Genomic DNA, 24339 nt, shown 5'->3' with positions numbered 1-24339 from the left:
GTTTGGAGGGTCTTATGGTTTTGCCGTGCTTGTTGTGGGGAGGGGGAGAGGAGATGTGGGTCTGGGGCTTCTCCATGAGCAAGGCAGATGCGGGAGGGAGACAGCCAGGCACAGAGGACTGGGGCCACACACTGGGCAGAACTTAAAGGGATCACAGGAAGCAAGAGTGGCCTTGGTAGGCCTCTGAGAGACCATGACATTGAGCTGACACTCCAAGCATAAGAAGGAGGCACATGACACATGGGCGGAGACGCAGAGAGAGAAGGGCCAGCAGCGGTTGTGACAGATGGCTTCTGCACAGACCTCAGGCCTGCGGGGACGTCATTTCCACCCCAGCCTTGCTGGCACCGGGGGTTCTTTTACATTCATTTTGCTGATTTGATAATAAAATGGTACACCTTTTTTCAAACTTTATGTAATTTAGTAGGTTCCTAAAAACTTTTGATCAGATTAGCTTTTTTTGGAGTTCCTTTGTGGCACAGTAGGTAAAGGATCCATTGTGGTCACTGTAGCAGCCCAGCTCCTGCTGTGGCGCAGGTTTGATCCCTGGCTTGAGAACTTCCACATACCCTGGGAGTGGCCAAAAAAAAAAAAAAAAAAAATTAGCTTCCCCCACCCCCCAACTCTCAGAGGAAAACATGCACAGTATAAAAAGCCAAAGACTGCAAAAAGACTTTTTAACAAAAAACCTAAGTCTTGGGACACTCTACTTTCTGATCTGCTTCCCAAGAAGCAATCACTTTTAGCCATTTTAGTGTTTTCTATTACATTTCTAAATATATAGAGTATTCTCGTAATTCATCAGTTTCAGAGATTAACTGTTTTCCTGTGATGAGGATTTTAGATCTTTTATACTTCACCCTCCCCAGTTTCCTAAAATAGCTATCTTTTTTTTAAAATCCATTTTGTGTGTGTTCATTATTCTGATTATGTAGCTGTTAATGTTCCTGCTGAGTGTATATTTCATTTCTTAAACAGCTTTCATTTGTGTGGAGATGACAAGTCCTTTTTTTTTTTTTTCTTTTTTAATTGCCCCACAGCACATGGAGTTCAATCAGATCCTAGCCACAATTGCCACCTAGGCTGCAGCTGTGGCAGTGCTGGATCCTTAACCCACAGTGCTGGGCTGGGGATCGAACCTGCGGCCCAGGGCTCCCAAGATGCCACCAGTCCCATTGTGCTATAGTGGGACCTCAGACAAATCCTATTTTTTTTTCTTGTCCTCTTCTCCTCCCTCTCCCCCATGTACTTTTAGATTTAGACAGATCATGACTGACACAGAAAATGAAAGGAACAATAGACAAAGTTGCCAGCTTCCCATAGGTCCTTGTCCCGGACCTGAAAAGGACAACAGAGAAACACAGGGGCCCTCCATGGCTGAGTGGCCAGCCACAGGCTCAAAGGACAGCTTTATCTTCTGCAGCTCTGTTCTGGGGAGGACAGAAAGCCCCAGGCCTTGCAGAACCCAGGTGGCAGTGACAGCCCCTTGGAGAGGGAGCAGAGAGGGGACAGAGGGGCTGCAGTTCAGGCCTTGGCCCCGTGGCCTGTGATGGGCGCCAGGTTGCTGACATACCTGGTGAAGCCACTTCCCCCTCTACCTCTCCGCTCAGTTTTCCTTGAACATTTGTCTAAGTTCCTATAAAAAGCTTGTCTGTGCAGTTTCCACACAGAATCAGTGCTCCGCCTTGGTTATTTTTAAAAACTTATTTATTTTTTGACCATGCCCAAGGCATGCAAAAGTTCCCGGGCCAGGGATCAAACCCAAACCACAGCAATGACAATGCTGAGACCTTAACGGCTAGGCCACCAGGGAACTCCAGTGGTCTGCCTTTATACAGGTGCTCCTAAAGCCATCCTGCCCGTAGCTGGTCCTCCAGACTTGCAGGACCTTCCCTGGGTGTTGGTGACATGTCCATGTCCATCTGTCCTCCTGGTTGGTCAGGACTCCTGAGCCTCTGCTGGAGGGAGCCAGTCCCATGGCCTGATGTGTGTGCCTTGTTTGCAGGGTGTGTGAACTGGAGGAGTTGGGGGAGCTGTCCCCTTGCTGGGAGAGCCTGCGGCGCCAAATCGTCACTCAGTACCAGACCGTCATTCTCACATACCAGGAGAACCTGACCGACCTCCATCAGTACAAAGGTGGGCACCGCCCCATCCCTGCCATGGCTTGCACCCTCTCATCCTCTTAGCCAGGAATCTGGAACCCAAGTTGGCTCACACATTCCCACTGACAGACACTCTAATGGATTTTTAAAAATAGAGTCTCATGTAGGTGTGAGTTCTTTCAAATCTGGAGGTTTCAGATCTTAATTAGGAAGACATATCTGTGAATTGCATTGAAAATTCCTTCTGTGGTGTCCTCTGCTGAAGCAACCCCTGTAGGGTGGAATTTAGGAGAGACAAAGCCACAGGTCGTGGCTTCATGCTACTTCTTCATGTTGATCCAGTATCAGTGAAGGGCCAGAAGATCCAGGATCTTTGCCTTGAGGCAGAGTGAGGCAGGGTTTCCCAGTTTCCTAGTCAACTGCTTAGCAGTCCTTGTATTGACATGTAGATTGTCTGAGTGCTGCTCTCCATTTATGGCTCCCAAGAGAAAGTGAAACATAGACACATCTTTTCTTCTTGAAAGATGCTGTTTGGTTTTCAGAACATTTCCAGAGTAGATATAGAAGACTATTCTTAACCCATTCCCTTTTATTACAAATGGAATGGCTTTTTGGTTTTCTGTTATTTTATCTTTTATCTTCAGATTTTTCCCTCCTTTCCCTCTTTATAATGGAATTTCAGGTTTTAAGGAATATCATAAGCCCTTACTACCGTTTTGACACAGAACATGGGAACCTGTCCATGATCTTGGCTGAGAAGAAGCCAAATACAGGAATGACAAGATAACGGTGCCCTGGATTTAGTTTGAATCTGAAGGACGGATTGAAATGTATTTTAAGAGAAATGGCAGCATTTGCCTGAGGGAGTTAGGGACCTGCCTGTGCTCGATGCTTGTTACCTGGGAAAGTCTGAAACCCACGCACCTTGGTTTTTCTAGAGCAGAGCTTCTGAGACGTCAGTGTGCATCCAGGTTCCCAAGACTCGTTAACTGCAGATCTGGGGTTGTGCGTTTCTCACAGCCTCTGGGATCCCAGTGCCGCTGGTCCGTGGGCCACCTCATCAGGACATAGAGAGCAGGGTCCTGGGACAAACTGCAAAACAGACTGTGGCTGGTCTGCATTTTGTATTCTGGCAAATAGAGTTGCTTTCTTTCACTAGAGGGAGTGTGGATATCTCCTGGTTGGCAGTGTCATTTATAATCCCTGTTTTTCCCAGGCATGTAGTTTTTCACTTAATTAAGCATTCTGATTACAGAAATAAGACTGTGAGTACCTGTTAGAAAACATGTTCCAAACGCCTGGCCGCCCCGAGTGTATGGGGCGCCGAGCTCCTGAGCGCTTGCTCATCCTGCGGGCCTGTGATGAGCAGACCTTCTCATCGCTTTTCAGAGTTGAGACATGTTGCTCTCAGTGAGCCAGTTTCTTAGATATTGGAGGCTGGCAGTCTCTGGTGCTGGAGCAGGCCGTCCTTGGCTCAGACCTGTTAGCTTTTCCTAGTGGCACTGCCAACGGGCCGCACAGCCTCACATCCCCGTGGCAGACTCGGTTGAGAGCTGAGCCATGGGAAGGCCCAGTGTTGTTCCTTCACTTTCTGGGGTGGCTCCCCCGAACCTGCGTAGTGGCCAAGAGCTGCGCTCCCTTCAATGTTTCACCCCCACACACACCCCCTCTGGGATCAAAAGGCACTGTGGCCACCTCAGAATTTCCGAAGCCACCGCCAGCACAGACCTGTTTACCTACACACAGTAGGAGCCTCCAAGCTCCCCCGTTTCTAATTCATGAGTGTGGGAGATGGGGTGCCAATCTTTGTTTTCTTTTATTTTGTTTCTTAGGTCCCTCGTTCAAAGCGAGCAGTTTGAAAGCAGATAAAAAGCTAGAATTTGTTCCCACAAACTTACACATACAGCGGATGAGAGTTCAAGACGATGGAGGATCAGGTAAGTGTCTTGCTGAATCACATCTCGCTTCTTTGCTCCCTGTATGCCTGGTCCCTGAGCTGCCCCCCATCTGCCCCAGGCTGCCCGTGATTCCTGCTCCCAGCACTCAGCTAAGAGCTCAGTGCAGGACCTCCCGAGGCCTTTGCAGGGGCTCAAACCCCGTGCTCTCATCCACCCTCCTTCCAGCTTCCTTGGGTGCTTCTGTGGCAGAAGAGCACCCAGAGGCCCTCCTTCTGGAGGAGGGATGCAAGCTAAGTGTCGCTGGCTGGGGACCTGCCCCACCCTGCAGGGCTCCCCCTGAGGCACATAGGACCGTCTTGGCTGAGACATTGGTGCTGGGCTCCCGAGGCCCTGGGCAGCGTGGGCTGTGGGTGGAGGGAGGCATGGGCTGCTCCGAAACGGGCCGGCAGGGGATCCCAGAGCTTTGTATGCATCCCTGTCGCCGGCTGGTCCACAGGCCTGAGCCCAGAGTAACAGAGGAGAGCTTTCTGTCATTCAGATCAGAACTACGACATCGTCACCATCGGAGCACCGGCCGCACACTGCCAAGGCTTCAAGTCAGGGGGTCTCCGCAAAAAGCTGCACAAATTTGAAGAGACCAAGAAACAGTAAGTCCTTGGAGGGTGTGTGTCATCTGTGTACAACTGTTGGACGGTTCCTGTGTTTAAGAAAGGAAAAATCTAAATAGACCTCGGAAACACCTGGTATCTGACCTGCTTCTGCGTGTTGGGAGGAGCTGTCTTGTGACCCTGTGCTGCTCTTTGTACTGGGCTGGGTGGGTGACAAGGTACCGATCTGTGGTCCTGTCCTAGCAGAATGAGCAGCAGGTTGAAATCACCCTGAGGCTGGCGCGGACCCTGATGGCCCAGCTGCCCTTTAGAGCCCTTGATCAATCAGTTGAAGGTCACGGAGTCTGTAGCCTGGGGCGGTTGCTCCCTCTCAACATTCCCAGTGTCAGAAAAGCTCCAGGGGCTGGCTGCACAGTGACATTGCCAGGTGGGCAGGGAAGGGAGCAGGAGCCTCAGGCCTGAGGAGTGGGAGCCTGGGGGGAGCTCTGTGGGGGCCTGTGCTGGTGACACAGAGCTGACAGGTCTGGGCTTGACCCAGGAGCAGACAAGGTGACACTGGCACTTGGAGGCTGCTGGAAACAAGCGAGTCGGGGTGCGGGGGAGAGAGCTGTAAACCCAGCTGTTGTGTTGGACACGTGGGAGGCTGTGATCTTCCAAAATGTCCCCCGCCCAGACCTCCCTCCCCCAAGAGGAGTCTGGAGAAAGATGGGGGAATGTGGGCAGGACAGGCAGGTGATCTTGGAAGGGGCAAGGGAAGAAGGTGGGGTCACAAAGGGATTTCAAGGCGGGAAAGAATAAGCTGGGGATGTGGCAGAGCAGCCTTGGAGCGTGGGTGTGAGGGGCTAGGACAGAGTGCTCTGAGGGCCAGTCACGCCAGTGCCCCGGAGCCTTGGGGGGACCCAAGGACAGTCAGCCAAGGCTTAGTGCTGGCCAGGCCCAGGCGGGAGTTGGGATAGGACTTGAGCAAGCTGACCTGGGACTTCATGGGGCTGGTGAGGAAGGTCAGGTGCAGGGGTCTGTGGCCCGAGGGGTGAGCAGGTGGGTGGAGGGAGCTCCTGGGGGAGTCGGGGTTCAGAGCCCGGGAGTCCTGGAGACAGGAGACAGGGTTGCAGCCGCAGGCTGGGCAGCATCTCTGGGAGGCCCTGTAGCCTCCTCGACCTTGACTCATCCCTACCAAGGGCTCCTCGCTGACCAGACCACGCAGCCCACATGACCACCTCCATATTCCCCCAGCAGGTGCTCCCCGGGGAACCGGGACACAGCTTTCTGCGCCACCACAGCTCTGCACAGCCAGCCAGGGTCTCGTGTCTGTCGCTGCATGGCATGTGGCCGTGTGGGGGTGTGAGCGTGTGACTTGAGGCTGGCGTGGGGACCCTGGAGGAGAAGGCCAATCAGGAGAAGTGCCCCTGGCTGTTCCTACCCCAGGAAGGTCAGGGCGTTGATGCCTAAATGTTCTGAACGTTCACTTCAGAACCCCTTATTCCCAAAATGTTTCTGTAGTATTTTTCCAGTATATACATTTTAATGTAATTTACTGCCAGTGTCAGAAAACTGTCCGCAGGGATGGTTTGCACCACAGGAACTTTCCTTTCCGTGCAGGTGTCACTTGCCCACAATGGGACATTCCTCCCCGGGCCTCAGGCACACACACAGACAGACATGGCTCTGATGAAGGAGCACCTGGGGCTGCAAAGTTTAATCGTCCCTGTTTCAAGAATTTCCACACCAGATAACTTGGTTTTTAAGTGTTTTGTTTTGCACTTGGCGTTTGCTAACAAGCTGCTAATACTGCGTTTTGGTTCTTTTCTTTAGCAGTTTTGAAGAGTGTTGGTGAGTTCTCTGTCTGTGGAGAGTGTGTGTGTGGGTCTTGCTCTCATGCAGAGAAACCTGTGCTGTCCCCTTTGTGAGGTGCCTCGCCCTCCGTGCCACCATGGGCTCCTAGTGACATCCAGCAGACAGACTTCTCCCTTCCAACTGCAATGTTCTTGAGAATGAACAGCCCTTCTCCAGGCTGCTGTTCCCACCTGTTAACTCAGAACCTTAACAGTCTGGCAGCAGGTCATTGCTGGGCTCACTCTGGGAGGAGACCCAGTTTTGTTCCCAGGGTGAGGAAGAGCCCAGGCTGGGCAGGTCCCCAGGTGCTGGGGTTTCAAGTCAACCCACTGGTGCGTTTGGCAGTCTGTTTCCGGCTTCTTTTACAAGAATCCAGGGCTTTTAAAGTTTTCACTTCACCTTCATCTCTTGTGGGAATGAAGCCAGCTTACATTTTTATGATATTACATAGCTAATGCAGATTTTTAAAACTAGGGTCAGTTTTGGAGTTCCCGCTGTAGCGCAATGGGATCAGCAGCATCTTAGGAGCTGCTGGGACTCAGGTTCGATCCCTGGCCCAGCGCAGTGGGTTAAGGATCCGGTGTTGCTGCAACCGCAGGTTAGTTTGCAACTACTGCTTGGATCTGATCCCTGGCCCGGGAACTCCGTATGCTGAGGGGCAACCAAAAAAAGAAAAAAAACAAAAAAAACACTAGGGTTAGTTTTACCCCTGGAGAGCAAACCAAGAATTAGTATAATCAAGTGACTTTTTCTACCAGAGAATTAGATGGCAGCCGGAAACTACCACACCTGCAGCCCAGGGGCCCTCACTGCTGCTCCACGCCTCCTCAGCCTGGCCCAGCGTGGGGCTCTGCCCTGGGGTGTAGGGGGCATATGTCAGAACTGCTTCCGTTGAGGAGCTGGTGAGGCCTCAGAGTCATGGCTGGGCAGGCCCTGCAGCAGATGCCAGGGCTCTGCTGGGGACATCTGTGGGGGGCATCCTGAGGGCCCCCGCCCCACAGCTGAGACCTCATCAGCCTCGCCCTTCTTTAGACTTAGGTAGTTGAGCTCACATGCTCCTGTGTTCATGGTCACCCTTGAACAGAGCTCTCACTCCTGACATAGTCTTCCCGGACCCAAGTCCCAGGTTTCTGTTAGAACGTGACCAGTGAGAACACACCGTGAGTGTGCATGGGGGCCTGTGCTTCCTCTCTGGCTTGACGGAGGCTTTGTGTTTCCCAGAGTGGACACGTCTCCATGCACACGTGCAGCACACATTCCGTATGTTCTCTAAGTTCTGGGGCCTGGGAAGCATAGATTTAAAAATTCTGTTTTGAGATTGTATCCTTAAGACCCATTGTCTTGCGTGGCGGCTGTTCATTCGGCAGAGTGATTGCAGGTTGGAAAGCAGTGGTGTCCGCCCCGGGCTGTGGAATGATCAGCCAGACCGTGCGCGCGCGGGCTTGACGGTCTGCTGCATGGGCTTCTGGCAACTCCATCGTCTCTCGTGCTGTGTGGGCCTGGGGTGCTGTTTCTTTCGACAGTGCTTCAGTTTTCATTTCTGCATGTTCCCCTCCCTCCGTAGTCCGTCGGGAAAGGGCAGGGCAGTTTCTTGGTGACCCACCTAGGGGTTACTCTAGGAAGAGCTCAGCAGAGAAGGGTCTCAACCCTGACCTGGAAACCCTCATCACTAGTGGGAGAGATGGACGGAGTGGTCCTCCAGCCTCTCCCTCATCCCCCAAACTCAAATGGCAGCTCTTTGAGGGGGCCAGTCAGGTCCCTTCATTCTGCAGAGGCTGGGACACCCATTCCAGCCAGAGCTGGCAACTTCATCTTGTAGGGGACCCCTCGTTGGTGCCTTATGTGTCTCCTCCTGCTCTTCTTGGCTCCCTCTGGGGGTCTGAGACATCATTTATCATATTGGATTAATTTGGGATCTTAGCAGAGAGACATGCAGTTTATCATCTCCAGCTAGAAGGTCCCAGGCAGCCATGGACATGGAGTTGGTTCTCCTGAGGCTGGAGTTTGTGCTTGTCAGACCCCAAGATACACTCACTGCTTGATGGCAGGGAGGAGGGAAGGAGTGAGGACCAGTTTTCAACGCCTTTGAGGTGTCCAGGCCAGGCCGCTGGCTTGGCACCTTCTCCAGCTCCCCTTCGTGGGATGGAAGGTTATTCTTTAGTCAGGGGAGTCCTGGAGCAGGGGAGGGAGGACAGAAGGCCAGTCTTCAGGTGACTTAGTAGGGGTGACACACAAGGGAGGAGTGTGCAGAAAGGGTGATGTTCTGGCTGGCCAGATGCTACAGGTTTCTTTGGGCACAGTTCAGCCCCTGTCACAGTCTCCCTTCCCTTCCAGTGGACCCCATGTCTCTACTTAAGTACTGCTTAGTTAACAGAAGAGGTTCTTAGGTGAAAGATAATGAGTATTTTGGCAGTCGTTCAATACCTATACGCGTGTATAAACAGTGAAAATACAGCTACACACAAATAGAGATAAAAGGCTGAATTCTCTTGTAACATTTCAAGCCTCTACTGTATAGACAGAATGATCTCCTGAGGTCCACCCTTGCCCATCAATAAGGGGTGGAAGGGTGCTCCTTCCTCAGTGGCTTGAGGGAACCCCTGAGAATATGTTCTGGTCCTTTAGCACATCATCCAGCTGCCAGTCCATCATCTACATACCACAGGACATTGTCAGGGCCAAGGAGATCATCGCCCAGATCAACACACTGAAAACCCAAGTGAGTTACTACGCAGAGCGGCTCTCAAGGGCAGCCAAGGACAGGTCTGCCACCGGCCTCGAAAGAACCCTCGCCATCTTGGCCGACAAGGTAGGGGGCCTTCCCTGCTGCAGGTTGGGGGTGGGGTGGGGGCCCTTGGGTTTCTCTAAACCCTTGGACACCTCATGTGTGCCTGGAGTTGTCCACACAGATGGTGACGTTGGAGTGGCCTTGAAGGTCTGGCTTCAGATCCACTTCCCCTAAAGGCCAGGGCAGGGGTTGGCAATTCACCCAGGACCCTCAGCCGTGGCGCCATGCCCTGGGCTCTCCAGCAAGTGCATGGGGTCCTGGTAAAGCTAGGAAAGGTCCACAGCTGCCTTAGTAATTGCCTCCTCAGCACACTTGGGGCCGTGTCTGTTGTATTTGAAGTTTGCAAAGAGAAACTGAGTTATTATACAGACATAAGAACAGTATAATTTTATTGGGTTATATATAATCTGTAAACCAGCCTCTAATTAACTATCATTTGATCCTGATTAAAAGATGGATATTGTTGTGTACTAGGGGAGTGGATGCCTCAGATCTTTTGAATGTGTCATGGGTCTTTCTCAGCATACCCACTGGCTCCCATACACACTCAGAGATTCTGTGTGATTTTCCCACTCTCGCTGCGTCACTGACCCACACATCCTGTATCCTTCTCGTGTGTTTACCCAGTAAAAAGCCTGGAGCTGGGGATTATCATCACCACTGATAAAGGCGATGTTGTCAGAAGTACTTGTATGAGCCACAGAACCCCTTTGCACACAGAATTCCCTAGAACCAGAAGCGGAGCTCCAGGAATCCTGCTTCACTGCCCGGGGACCAGGGCTCAGGTCTTAGGTGTGAAAGAGAAGGCTTCAGTGAGCAACCAACCCAAGTGAGGCCTGTACCCTGGAGTTAGAGGGACAGCCAGGCAGGTAGTGAAGGCAGGCACCAGGCTCCCTGCAGGCTCTCCCTCTGGCGATGCAGTGGAGGCTGGCAGGAGTGGAAGAGCGCAGGGGTTGCTCCACTGCCCTTCGTCCTCCTTGTGTCCCCAGTCTTCTGGGGGAAAGTCTTGCTAAGATGCACCTGGGCCTGGCGTGTGGCAGCTTGGACATCCTGAGGGCTGCAGCTCTTGGGTTGTTTGTGCTCTGGAGGGCGGGGGCTGAGCTGGGCCTTGGCACTCAGGGTGCCTGGTGCCTCTATGTGCGTCCTCGCAGACCCGGCAGCTGGTCACCGTGTGTGACTGCAAGCTGCTCGCCACCTCCATCCATGGTCTGAACGCCGCCCGGCCTGACTACATCGCCTCCAAGGCCTCGCCCACCTCAACTGAGGAGGAGCAGGTGATGCTGAGGAATGACCAGGACACCCTCATGGCCAGGTGGACAGGCAGGAACAGCCGGTCGTCTCTGCAGGTGGATTGGCATGAGGAGGAGTGGGTGAGTCTGCCCCCACCCTCCTGGCCCTGCTGCTGCGCTGGGCTGGAAGCTGAGGCCTCATCACCTCACAGGGGCCCAGAGGCTTGGCCCCTTAGCATGCAAGCTCTAGGTCTCCTCACCAGTATCGTGTTCACACCATCTGGGGAGCAGGGCTGCTGTGGGCGGGCCGGTCAGAACTGGTTGTGCAGGGGGCACTTTTCCCATGGCGCCCGGGCCATGCCTGAGACCTCTCCTCTGCGGGCCCTGCTTCTGCCGTGTCCGCTGGCCTCAGCCTTCCAGGCCTGTGTTTTTGGAGATGTGGGCGCCGAGGTGCTGGGCGCTCGCTGAGGCCTCGAGAGGTGCCACCCCTGACATGGATCACGCTGTTGCTTCAGCAGGGTCTGTCCCTTGAGGGAGTGACACATCACAGCCTCATTTTTGTCATTTGTTGGAACTGCTCTTTAGAGGCATCGTCCTGGGAGGCATGAATTATCAGCCAGCAACACTGTGCCCCTCCAGCCCTGCCCTGGCTCTTGGCTTCTGTGCGGGTTTTGCCCCCACCCTCATCCTAGGTGATCAGGTGTTTCCATTCTCTTCTATCCCGAAGACCTCAGTCCCCTCTGTGTGTGGCTGCTGTAAGGGGTCTGTGGTGGAGGGGAGGGAGCGAGACTGGCTCCCTGTGGCCCCTCCAGCACTGGGACATCCTATCTGGCCTCTGCGCCAGCTGCCAGGCGACATCTCCCAAACTTTACAAATGACCCTAGGATACCGATTGGTCTTTGGAAAGGCAAATACATCTTCAGAGGGGACTTAATTATCTTGCTCTTTCTAAACGGCATGGTGTTTTGTCATAGTGGCCGGGGTGGGGCGGGGGTAGTGGGCTCCCGTTCAGGGCGAGCTGACCCCCATGCCCTTTCGGTCTGGAAGGAGAAGGTGTGGCTGAACGTGGACAAGAGCCTGGAGTGCATCATCCAGCGGGTGGACAAGCTGCTACAGAGGGAGCGCCTGCAGAGCGGGGGCTGTGAGGATGGCTTCCCCTGTGCCGGCAGCTGCACCGGCAAGAAAGGTAACCGGGGCAGCCGGGCCTACTGGATCCGACCGGAGGACCCCTTCTGCGACCTCCCTTCCTCGCCGTGCCCCTCCACCACGCCCTCCACTGCATGCCGCCCTCACCCAACCACACGTGCGTATGCATCCACCCTCCCGCCGCCTCGCCGCGTCAGTCTGTCCGTCCGTCTGTGTGTCTAACTCCATGACACCCACACAGACTGCAGGGAGGGCTGGCAGCAGAGGGGGCCCTGGGTCTTCAGGGCCCTGCAGCCCATGTGTGGACCTGCAAGTCTGGCCAAAGCTGGACCTCCAGCCTCCTGGGTCACGCTGGCGTCTGGAAGCATTGGGCTCCTAGCTGTTCTGGTCTGGAAACCAGTCTGAGAACCTGAAGAGGGCTGAGAGCTAGATGATAGGAGGTGGCTTGTGGCATCAGGAGAAGGCGAGTCGAGCAGGGCCAGCGGGAGAGCTGGTCACAGGCCCCGCAGAGCTATCTGAAGCCCGCCTGTCCTGGCTGGGCGCACTCGTGTCTGGCAGAGGCTGCTGCCCTGGGCCTTGGTGCCTCAGTCCGTGGGTGGCTCCTGCACCCATGCCTGGGGGCTGAGTTAGGTTCCTTTGCTCAGTGCCACCTCCCAGGGAGATGGCAGGGCATTGCTGTGGGGCAGCCTGCTGTCCGTGGAGATAGGAGTGTGACCAGGTACCCTGGCCCATTGTTGCTTCAAAGCTGGGGCTGTGTGCTTCCCAGCAAGCTGGCCCCAGGTGCCTGGAGCTCTGGCCTTTCCCGGGAGGAGCTGGCGGGGCCGTGGCCAGGCAGCTGAGACCTGGCAGCTGCCTCCTCCTTGCTCCCCTTTGGGGGTTCAGTGGAGGACGTAAGGGTTGGGCCTCCTGCCCAGGACTTGGGATTTCAGAACTGGGCAACTTGCAGTCAGGGCCAAGTTACACCCCTCTCTCAGAGCCCCTTGATCAGTCCTTCTCGGATTATCTTCAGTCTGCCTGCAGTCTGTGCCCAGGGCGCGTGCTCACTGAGCCTGTGTTTCCACAGTGTCTGCGTCTTCCACGCTTCCATCTGTGAGGGGTTCGACCTCCGGTTCCCCAGACCTGTGATCGGTTCATGGAGCTGTTTTGTCTTTGTTCGTGTTCTCATGTTTTACTGTAAATTGTGTTGCTTCTAAAAAATTCAAGAAAGTTCATTGCTCATGTCTCTTTAATATTGTCTTGCTTCTCATTTAAACATTTATCTGCAGGTGCTAAAAGAGTAATTGATTGGACATTTAAGAATTCAGGAGATAGTTTATTTAATCAGATATACTGTTGTATTCATAACCTAAATGTCCTCTTTTTCTAGGCAAATCCTGTATTCAAATATGTGGACAGATTTAAGTGCAGCTTTAAAGTTATTTAAATGAGCATCAGTTTCTGACATTTAGGGCTTAACTTGTTACCTGTGTGTGCCATGCCAGTCCGTGCTCGTGGGTTAATAGGAAGCATGTTTGAGAGAGTCTGACTCTGCTTATCAGCCCTCAAAAACATATGAAATCATATGCCTCTAAATTACTTGCAGATGATCCTTAATTTAAACATCTGAGCACAGCCAGGAAGCCGTTCAGACCTCAGGGTGATCAGAGGCTCAGAAAGAGCCAGACTGGGAGCCACTTGTTCTACTCAGTCTTGTCCTCTAAGGCCACACGGGGCTCTGCCAGGACGCCCTTCCTGGTCCCTGGGGCACTTGCTTTGGCCTAGTGAGCAGGTTGTGAACAACCCTGGGCCTCTTGGGAAGGTGTTGGTGCTCTTCATTCCAGTTCTCTACCTTGTCCTGGGCCCTTGGTTTTCATCTTTCATCAAGGAGCCACCCCACCTCAGCCTTGCCTGATGGGCGGGGATCACCCAGGGCCAGGGCTCTGCAGGACCCCCTGACCAGTCCCTTGGCACCCCACCCCACCAGAATTGGGTAATTTCCATTCCCTTCTCCTGCGCTCATCATCCTCTAAGAGCTATTCAAGCCCCAGACCAGGTTTCTCTCAACTCGAAGTTTGGGTTGTACCCCGGGTGGGTGTACCCTGCATTAGTGCTGAAATCTCCAGTGCTTGGAGCAGTCCATACTGTCATCAAATCTCAAGGGACTCTGTGACCTAGGACCACCAGAGGAGACCGCTCCCCCTCCCGTTTGATTGAAAGATGAATTTACCCAGAGGGTTGAACCCTGGATACCTTCTCAGGCGTGGTCCCAGCCCAGCTGTTAGGGATCACCACGGATCATGAAAACAGGCTTTGCAACCCTTCTCCTCATAGAGACTCTTGGAGGAAGGGTTATGGTGAGGCAGAGATCTGTATTTTTTCCAAGGCCTGGGGTAATTGTGATTTTAGCCAGACAGATGTTCAAGAGTCACTTCTCTGCCACATGCCACCCCATAGTGGTCCCCCTCTTTGTTAAGTAGATGATCTCAGGATATCTGAGCTCTGATGTAGAAGCTGGAGTCTTCTGTTCACAGAGGCCTTTCATTTTGCTCTATTTCTGTCCCCTTGGCCAGTTAAGAAGTCATTGCCAAAGACGATTAGAGAGAAGATCCCTTGCCACTGCCCTTCCGGACAATCCAGGTTGTAAAGTCTTCATTCAGCTGGTTCTGGCTATTCTTGGGGACCTGAAACCCACCCATATCAATACCCTAACACATTCTTCTTGAGACATGAAATAAAACTTGAGACATAAAATAAACGTTTACTCACAGGGATCCCTTTCGAAACCTTTTTCTTTGAGGTGGCACACCCAGTTAACTAGAAATTGTAGGATTTTTAAGAGAAGGAGGGAGACTAAAACGAGTACTTCCCAAAGTGACTCAGCAGAGGTGAAGCGAATTAAACTTGGGATTCTTCGAGGGACCTGGAGGGACATTCTGATTCTAGGCTTTTGTCCATCCCAAAGGTTCTGCATTTGTTTTCCACATGAAAGATTGGCAGGGATGTGTTTGGTATATGGATTTCATGACTGGATCCTAACCTTTAGGATCTCAGCAGTTGACCTTTGGCCCAGGTTCCGCAGTCAGGGCAGTGCGCTCTGAACTGGACACTCCATTCACTAGTCATTCTCTCTCACTGCAAGTTTTGCTTCCAGCTGTCATGAGCCACCATGGGCTCTGGCACATACAGTGTGATGGACGTGGGGCTCTATCGCATTGTGACGTGTCAGCATTTTATGTTGCCGTATCAGCAACATGAGTGTTTATGGCAGTGAATTGGGCAGTGAGCCCCAGGAAGCCCAGCCACCGTCGTGTGACTTCTTGGGAAGAGGCAGGCTGGCCCCAACCTCTTCTCCAGTCAGTCGGGCCAGCTTACTGCCAGCTGCTGCTGCAGTTGCACTAAGCATTGAGTTGTTGGTGTTTGAACTGTGTGCTGCTCCTTAATCATCCATGTCACCCTCCATTTCTGTGCAGATTGCAGTCCCCCTCCTGAAGAGGCCAGCCCAGGTACGTGGTTTCCGTTCAAGGCTTCTGCAGATGCCTTTTTAATACTCAGGTTGTGTCTGTAGCAAATTGTCAAAGATGATCTTGTACTCTGAGTGTTAGGAAAATATTTTAGGAGTTGCTTCATGTAGCAACTCTTGCTAGGTTTGGTGAGAGGCTGGCCAGTCGGGCTGGGGGCCAAGGCTGGAAGTCATATGGGGGCTCATGCCTTTTCTCACTTTCCCATCCTAAAACCTTCTCAGACGACTAGTGTCCGTGAGCGCATTGGGCTTCGGAAAGAGGGTGGCCTGTTAGGAGAGGTCCATGTTTGTAAACGAGGCTTCCTATGGTTTCCCCTGAACTTGCAAGCGTTACAAGGGGAGGGGTCACCAAAAAAGTTGCACCCTTGCAGATACTGCAACTCTGGAATCACACCGCATCTGCTCCGCTGAGTCTGGCTGCAGCCTTAGAATTCCTGTCAGGCACTGCCGTGGGCTGCAGGTGCCATTAACACTCACCGTGGCATCTTCCTGCTGCGTTTGCATGTAGAAATCAACGTTTATGGCTCAGCTCAGGCCAGATCCCATCCACTGCCTGCTCCTGTAAATACCTTTTTCCTGGAAATGAGTCAGGCCCATTCATTCACATCCGTCCATGGCTGCTTTTTGCAAGGCAATGCCAGTGTTGCAACAGAGACCCCGTGGCCTCCAAAGCCTAAAAGATGTACTGTCTAGCCCTTTACAGAACAAATGTGCCGACCCCTGCTCTAATTCATATTTTATTCCCTGGATGTGACCTGTGGTTTTCCCAGGGTGAGCATGAGACACCCCCCCAAATATAGTGCTGCCTTTTTTTTTCCCCTTAAACTCCAGAAAAGCAGCTACCCAGTCAGCCTGAGGATTACATGTTCTTGACTGGATGTAAATCTAACTTAGCAGGATACCTGCTTTACAGTTAGAGTGCAGTAAGCTGCAATTGTGTGATTTTCCACACTCTGCCCGGCAGCTGTGACCTCAGCTTGGCTTGCTGCGCTGACCCCAGAGCCCCATTCGGAGTTGGCTCATCGCTGGGCAATCTGCTACCTCATAAACCCCACTGTTTGCTTTCAGCGCCTCAGTTTCTCTCTTCCTAGAAGTCAGTCTGGCCCTGAGCGGGTCTCCAGTTCCAGGGCTGGACCTTCTGGATCTCTGAGGCCTGGTCCCTGCACAGGCAGTTAGCTGGTGCCTCCCCTTCCAGTGCCTCTCCTGGTCTGGGCCTCCTCCTCCTTGTTGTCTGCCTCCTCTGTTCCCCATCAGCTTACCTCCATAGCAGGCCAGTGCCTGCACCCTGCTCCATCTCCCCTGAGCCCATGGCAGGGACATCAGGGACCATCCCTGGCAGTTAAGGGAAGGGCTGGGGGCCGCCCGTGCCTGCCCCGTAGTGGGTGGGGGCACACTCAGCCCTGGGTGTCCTGCAGTTTGCAGAATTGGCGGGAAGTCGGGTGGGTCCCCAGCCCATGCGCAGACAGGGCCTGGCTTGTGTAACTCTGCTCATTTTGTCAGCTGGGCCATTTCCAGCTCTGGTGGCTTGTCCACAGTTGATGTCAGATGGATGAAAATGGACCCTGCCAAGAGTTCCTTTAGCTCTTCCCACAGAGCTGTATTGAGTCAGAGTGAAGACACACACATTTCCTCTGTCTCCCTACTTCCTTCCTCTCTCTCCTGTTAATATAGTTAAAAAAAAAAAAAAAATCCCAGATAGAAGTTATCTGAAGTACATGGTCCTGGCATGGCTACCAGCCAGTGAATGTTCCAGGAGAGCAGCTGGCCGAGGCGCTCACCCCAAAGGGGAACCAGCTGTGTCACAGAGGAGACTGCTTAATCACTGTGTTGTTTTTTTTTGTTTTGTTTTCGTTTTTTTTTTTTTAATAGCAAGACTTTTTTATTTTTTTAAATTTTATTGGAGCATAGTTGAATAGGAAGACGTTCTTGACGCAAGAGGCAGAGTAAACCTCTCCCTTCACCAGCCTTAACATCCCAGACATCTGTCCTTAACTCACTTCCGGTAGCGTCTCATCACTGTCACTGAAGTTTATTTTGTTTGGAAGTTTTACATTTTGGTTTTTCTTCACGTTGACCTAAAATGTTCTCTCTCCAACCACTCCTCGCTACATAGTCAGACATGCACCCAAACAGCACTTCTTTTTGCGTGTCTGCACAGACACTGAGCCCGTTCTCTTCCCACGTTAACAACCTTGTCTCTGTAGATTAAATGAGAAACCGATCAGGGAGGGAAGCACTGTCTGGTATTGTGGACGTGGTGGTTCCTGCTCTCGTTGAACCCTGCAGCCATCCAGCTGTTCCCTCTGGCCCAGGGTTGCACCTCTTCTCTGGTGCCTTTAAACATTCTTCCAATATGATGGTTTTTTCCAGTGGGTTTTTTGTTTGTTTGTTTGTTTGTTTTTTCCTTCCTCTAGGGTAGCAAAACTGAATCATTCTTACATGGGTTTTGTCTAAACAGAAATTGGCAAAGTCAAAAATTTTTTGCATAGAGAAGCTTGCTTAGTCAGATAGGTCTCCTTGTATACCCTGATCATTTGCAGGTTTAAATGATCACAGTTTGCCTATAAATTACACAGATATTCAGGTGAAGTAGAAAAGCAAAGTGAAATTGGCAGCTTTGCTCTAAGAGCAGGTACTTCTTAGGTAAAGAGTATTCTTAAGGACTGCCTCCCTTTCCCCAAACTTTTTAGTTACTAAAACTTAATGGTCATTGGCCTTTTTATTTGCTGAATATAATTGACATGGGTTCAACCGAGTCCTTCAAAGAGACAAAAACATGGTCTCTGAGAATATTAGAGGAAGAAAGAGACATGGGTGTGGTCAGTTACAGCCACCCTGTTTGACTGAGAAGGACCCTATGGCTGGGGAGCAGCTAGGGCCCAGCACGGCTCAGTGGTGGCTGGGGCCTGGGACTCACATTTTCCACTCCTCCATCCAGGGTTCTTTGTCACCATGATTTATTTTCAAAGACCTTTCTAAATTTAAGCCTGCTTGTTTCCATTAAAGATCTGAATCCTTGTCCACATACAGCAAGCCTGCATATACACTTAGATCATTTCCACATTTTGAGTTGCTACATAGACTTGAAAATCTGCGTTAACCAAACACTGAATACAGGGAGGTCCTTGGAAAGCTTTTTTAAACAAAGAGTGAGGCACCTGGGTTGAGAGAGCAGAGCCACGGCTCCCTTCTCTCTCTCCAAGTTTCTGTTTATCTGAGATGAGCGACAGCCCGGGTGTGCAGTGCCCTACCCTCAGAGGGCATGCTGCACGGGCTGCTGCCCCCGGTTTTGGGGGCGCTCAGCCAGAGGTAATGACCCAGTGCCCCTTGCTGGTAACAATAAAATGATGGGGCATATCTTCTCTTTTAAATGTCTTCTCAATAGGAAGGGGGAAAAGAGCCAAAACCAAAAAAGCCTTTCACCGTGTTTTCTTCCCCTAGGTTCTATTTTTAAAAAGTTGTTGCGATGGGGTCAGAGTTTCCTTATGTTCCAAAACCCAAAAACTTCAGCTTGAAATAGATGGCACGGGGCAGGAAGGTGGGGTGGGGAGGAGGGGACGCCGAGGACTGGACACGCGGACGCTGCGGGGCCGGGCCCTTCCCTGGACCCAGACCAAGCCCAGCTGCGCTCCTTGCTGCTGGATCCAGAGGAGCAAGAGGACAGGTCTCGCCCCACACAGGAGTGGTGGTGTCATGGGAGAGGCCTGGCCTCTGCAGACAGCATGTTTCCTCGCTCAGTCCTAACTCCCAGAAGCCTATCACTTTGCTCGGGACTAGTCACAAGTGCCACTGTGTCCCAGGGGGTGGGGAGAGCAGACGGGCGTCACCACACCCTGGGTTGGGCTGATGCTGAGTTTGCTGAGAAGCTTCCGGCTAGTGGGGTGGAGGCAGGGGCGGAGTGCGGGTGGGGGCCGGGGGCCTTGCAGGCCCTTCCTTCTGAGCTGACCCTTCCTCGTGCCAGGTGAGTGGAGCGAGGCCCTGTACCCGCTGCTGACCACCCTCACAGACTGCGTGGCCATGATGAGCGACAAGGCCAAGAAGGCCATGGTCTTCCTGCTCATGCAGGACAGCGCGCCCACCATCGCCACCTTCCTGAGCCTGCAGTACCGCCGTGACGTGGTCTTCTGCCAGACGGTGAGTCCTGACTCGGTGGCCAGCCTTGCCCTTGGGCGCAGAGAGAGGAGCCTAGGGTTTGTGGCCCTGTGCCACCTGCGCCTTTTCCCTATGAAGAGGTGTGTTAAGGGAGACATGCAATCTGTTTTCTTGTTTATAAAACAGCAGATGTCAGGGCGGCTCCCACAGCTCTGTTCTCGTGATTTCTCTCAGCAGAGGGAAGGCCTTCAATGAGTGTCAGTTGACAGATGCCAGGAATCTGATTAGCAGTTAAGGGCAGCGCAGGCTCGGGTTCTCGGCAGTCCTCTCCCATCCCGCGAGGCCCAGGATGTGCCCAGGAAGCCTTCTGCTTGTGGAGGGATCTTTCTCCACGTCTGTTCCTCCCTGAGCACCTTGGTTTCCAGCCAGAGCTGGTCTGAATCTGTGGGCATTAAGGCCCTTCCTTTTACTGTGGGGAAATAATTCTGGGCTTCCAGTAGGTTCTGGCCCAGGAGTGACCCTAAGTTCAGGCCCGAAGCAGAGTCCAAACCAGACTCACGTTTGGGAGCCCCAGGAGCAGCGAGTCTAGCCACCCCCCCAACTCATAGCCCCTGTGGCCACTGCCTTCCTGTGGCCTCTGCCACCACCCCCCGACCGTGGCTTCTGCCTCCCCGCCATGGCCACTGCCTCCCTGTGGCCTCCCCCCTCAGGGTCCCAGAACCAGGCGCTTCCCACCTCAGGATCCGAGGAGGGGCTGCAGCAGGATGAGCAGTGTGGGCAGAGGGACCTGGATCCGGGAGGAGTGCGAGGTGAGGTGGTGTCTGTCCCCCATAGCTGACTGCGCTCATCTGTGGCTTCATCATCAAGCTGAGGAACTGCCTGCATGACGATGGCTTCCTGCGGCAGCTCTACACCATCGGGCTGCTTGCCCAGTTCGAGAGCCTGCTGAGCACCTACGGTGAGATCCCAGGGCCCCAGAGCCGTCAGCACCTTGTGTGTGAGCTGGCCTCTCTCCCCGAGTCTTTTTCTGATTACACAGGTAACATTTGCTGATTAAAATATATCCAAACATCCCCCAAATACATAACAAGGAACTAAGTAAAAGTTCTGTGTATGGAGTTCCCGTCGTGGTGGAGTGGTTAACAAATCCGACTAGGAACCATGAGGTTGCAGGTTCGATCCCTGGCCTTGCTCAGTGGGTTAACGATCTGGTATTGCCATGAGCTATGGTGTAGGTCACAGACATGGTTCAGATCCCTCATTGCTGTGACTGTGGTGCAGGCCGGCAGCTACAGCTCCGACACGACCCCTAGCCTGGGAACCTCCATATGCCACGAGAGAAAATGGCAAAAAGACAAAAAAAAAAAAAAAAAAAAAAAAAAAAAGTTCTGTGTTGTTACACACACAGATACACACACACAGCCCCCTTGGTTTCTTTGTTACCCATCACGAAGATCTTTCTGGTGAAGGATGGGTGATAATTATGAACACATTCACTTCCCGTAAGACATCTGGGCCGTTTCTGAATTGTTCCTATTAAAACATCTCTGCACGTAAGTTTTTGTGTGCTTGTGGCCCATTTCTGCACCCACCAAATTATTCGAAGGCAACTTGCCGGGTCGAAAAGCAGGAATATTTAAAAATGTATTGATATTCCAAATTTTCTGTTAATTTCTTCTTAGAAGATAAAAATAGATACTTTTTAAAAAAGGATCTGTTAATCTTTGGAGTTATAAGACATTGAAGAAATACCAAAAGATCTAAAGCATACCACGAGATCGCAGTACCTAAAGAGCCAGCTTTGCCTTCCAAGGTTCCTGTGTGTCGGGGTCTCCCCCGCACCCCCACACTTCCTTCGCCAGGAAAGAGCCCACCAGCTGTGCTTTTGAAGGGGACTGTGGGATTTGAATAGCGGGGCTTACTCCTAGAGAAGTGAGTCACTTGGAAGACACCCCCCAGCCCTCATCCCTGTCACAGTCACCCTGTTCCCGTTGCCTGCCTTCCGTCACCTGCCTTCTGCACTGTGCTGAGTCCTAGGGGAGACTGTGGGTGCCCTCTGCCTGACAGCCCCTCCCTCTCTTGCCTCCAGGGGAGGAGCTGGCCATGCTGGAGGACATGAGCCTCGGGATCATGGACTTGAGGAACGTGACCTTCAAAGTCACTCAGGCCACTTCTAACGCGTCCACCGACATGCTGCCCGTCATCACAGGAAATCGGTAGAAACATTTTTCTGGTTCTCAGAACTAGCCCAGAATTTTAATTGATGCTCATCATGTGCACACACCCTTCGTTCTTGCTTTGCTGTGTTGCATTCCATTAGAAACGCTAATTGCAGCCTGTAACATAATTTCACACCCCTTTCGGGTCTGTGACTGGCAGTTAGGAAGTCACGGAACAGGGCCAGGCCACTCTCCCCAGCAGAGGCGAGCAGGTGCTCCTGTGTGGTGTGCCCATTTCCTGTTCCTCCCCTCCCCCCCCCGCCCTCTCTCCAGGGACGGCTTCAATGTGCGGATCCCCCTGCCGGGGCCCTTGTTCGATGCCCTGCCGCGGGAGCTCCAGAGCGGGATGCTGCTGCGGGTCCAGCCTGTGCTCTTCAATGTGGGCATCAATGAGCAGCAGACGCTGGCCGAGAGGTACATGCCACCCTGTGGGCTGGGCTGGAAGGGTCATCAGGATGACACGCAAAGTCTGCTTAGTCCTCTTCAGGCTCCCAGAGCTGGGGGGACTTTGTCACCTCTCCTTCAAGTTCAGCCACCTCCTTGCCCTGTCGCTGGGGCTGGGATACAGAGATCCTCTGGAGACAGCCTGGTGGCAGAGAGATGTGGGTGCAGAGTGAAAATAAATGTGCCCTAGAGAGGTCTGGGAGGGTTTGGGAGGGCTTCCTGGTAGGGGTGATGGCTGAAGTGGATTTTGGAGACTTAAGTAGGAGTTGGTCTTATATGAGGTAGAGGAGAGACTTGGCGTCCCAAGCCAAGGAGCCAGAGGCAGGTAGGGAGAAAGCACATGAGGCCAAAGGCTCAGGTCCCAGGAGGGATGGGCAGTGGTGAGGGTGGAGCGGCCTGTGTGCCAGGCCAAGGGCCAAGCCTGGATCCTAAAAGCCTGTGCCCAGTATACTCCTCCAGGGTCACCTGTCAGGCAGGTGGGTCTGGTCATTCAGCTGCAGGGCAACCTCAGATCCGAGGACAGGCTTATTGTCTTCGTGCCCCAGCCAGAGGCCCACTGCTGGCCCTACTCCTGGGTGCCTCCAGAGCTGGGCTGCAGGGCTGGGCTACTCGAGGTCCTGGCTGTCTCTTAGGCACATCTGTGACAGATCAGCAGGGCTCCCGCTCAGGAAACGTAGTCAGACCTGCCACCAGCATGGGGGGAGATGACAAGCTTGGGAGGAGGAGTGTGGCCTGGGGTTGAGATGCATACAGAGAAGCATGGAGAGACTCTGCATCGCTGCCTCTGATGCAGTCACGTGGGTGCTAGGAGAAAGCGACGTTACCCTACTCATGGTGTCTGTTGTGACCTCTGAAGGTTTGGTGACACGTCTTTACAAGAAGTTATCAACGTGGAGAGTTTGGTGCGGTTAAATTCTTACTTCGAGCAGTTCAAGGAAGTTTTGCCTGAGGATTGTAAGTATTTCTTCACTCCCAGCAGGTTTAACCTGTTGTCTTTTGACCCTTGGGGGGTTTGGGGTTTGCCTAGTGCCCTGCAGGTGCCGCTGTTCTTGCACCCCTGCTTCCCTGCCCCCACGGCTGGGGCTGAGGGGACGACACATCTACAGGGCCGGCCCCCCACCCCTACCCTCGAAGGTTGGCAGGAGTAGGGGAGCAAGGATGAGCCAACCCAGGAGCCTTGTGGTCAGGAAGGGGGAGGTCTGTGCTCCACGTTTTCGGGGGCGGCCCATGTCCACTGAGGCCAGGCCCTGGGAGATGTGCAGAGGCCCCGGGAGGAGGTCCAGGAGGGAGGGGCAAGGCCTGGGGGGCAAAAACAGCACAGACAAGAGCCCAACCTGGGTGGGCCAGCAGCACTGCCCACGAAGCACGCCCCTGAGGGAGCCTCAGTCACATGGCCCTAGCACTGGGAGCTGGCCTGTGGGGCCGGGGAGACGAGCAGGCGGGTGAGTTGGGCGCATCTGCTCTTCAGGGTGGCTGGGGAGGAGCTGCAGCTGGTCCTGGGAGGCAGGCTTGCACTCTCCCCCGCAGCTGGGCTTCCTGTCCTGGCTCCCCACAGCCATGGGCACAGACAAGCCCCTTCCGGCCAGGAGCTTCTCCCTGGTCCCCAACAGTAGGGGTGGGCGGTAGCTGGACTGCTCCAGTGTGCACAGGGAGGGTGTGTGGGGGAAGCAGACCTGCGCTAGAGCCCATGGTGCCCAGTCATTGGTTTCGATCTGTGGATTCAAACCCCCTGGCTGTTTTCTGTAGACATGACCTTGAGGCTCTTCTCTGATGGTCCTGGAATTTGTAAATTTTTTTTGTCTTTTTATGGCTACACTCGCAGAATATGGAAGTTCCCAGGCTAGGGGTCAAATTGAAGCTACAGTTGCCCGCCTATGCCACAGCTACAGCAATGTGGGGATCTGAGCCATGTCTGCAACCTATACCACGGCTCACGGCAATGCCAGACCCTTAACCCACTGAGCGAGGCCAGGGATGGAACCCACATCCTCGTGGACACTAGTCGGGTTCGTTACTGTTGAGGCACAACAGGAACTCCCTGTCCTGGAGTTTGAAACCCCCAGGTGTTGGAGGCGAGGTGATCTGACTGAGCTTCAAGTCTCGGTGTCCTGGAAGGGCCTGGACACTGTGCTGGTGGAGGAGGTTGTCCCCCCCCCCCAACAAGGGAGCCAAGTGTGAGACCCTGGCCTCAGGTACCCTTCATCCCTCACGCGGGCTTTGAAGACCTGAGCTCCCTCCCATTCTGTGATTCCTGCTCCCTCTCCAGCCCCATGAAAGGAGGTGATAGGTGGCACTGAAATGACAGTGAAAGTAGCAAATTGCTAACTGAGCTGTTGACCAGCCCAGGCCTTGGACACAGGCCTCCCTTCTAGTTTAAGTCACCTGACCCTCTGGCTCTGGCTGGACTCGTCCTTTGGTGGCTCATATGGGTAGCGGTTCATGTGGGTGGTGGCTCATGTGGGTGGTGGCTCATGTGGGTGC

The 24339-nt window shown here is 53.2% G+C and overlaps 1 protein-coding gene across 40 annotated transcripts in view; it reads left to right on the top strand.

Moving 5' to 3' along the window:
- The window catches only part of INPP4A (inositol polyphosphate-4-phosphatase type I A), a 123410-nt gene that overhangs the window by 86013 nt on the left and 13058 nt on the right, over positions 1 to 24339 (top strand). For 11 of the 40 annotated variants that reach the window (XM_085015387.1, XM_085015384.1, XM_085015394.1 and 8 more), the window contains 12 exon segments: positions 2006 to 2136; positions 3935 to 4039; positions 4539 to 4647; positions 9067 to 9250; positions 10381 to 10599; positions 11506 to 11644; positions 15054 to 15086; positions 19065 to 19237; positions 20030 to 20153; positions 21285 to 21411; positions 21688 to 21828; positions 22715 to 22812. In XM_085015387.1, the coding sequence (XP_084871513.1) occupies positions 2006 to 2136; positions 3935 to 4039; positions 4539 to 4647; positions 9067 to 9250; positions 10381 to 10599; positions 11506 to 11644; positions 15054 to 15086; positions 19065 to 19237; positions 20030 to 20153; positions 21285 to 21411; positions 21688 to 21828; positions 22715 to 22812 (1583 nt within the window). 40 annotated transcript variants of the gene reach the window in all.

This window comes from Sus scrofa, chromosome 3 (genome assembly GCF_054392235.1).
Source record: "Sus scrofa isolate SSC_HxYL_T2T_F1_AM1 chromosome 3, Sscrofa_HxYL_maternal_Yorkshire_Landrace_v2.0, whole genome shotgun sequence".
Lineage (NCBI taxonomy): Eukaryota > Metazoa > Chordata > Mammalia > Artiodactyla > Suidae > Sus > Sus scrofa.
The sequence above is the reverse complement of the archived record's forward strand: the minus strand, read 5'-3'. Positions and strand labels throughout refer to the sequence as shown.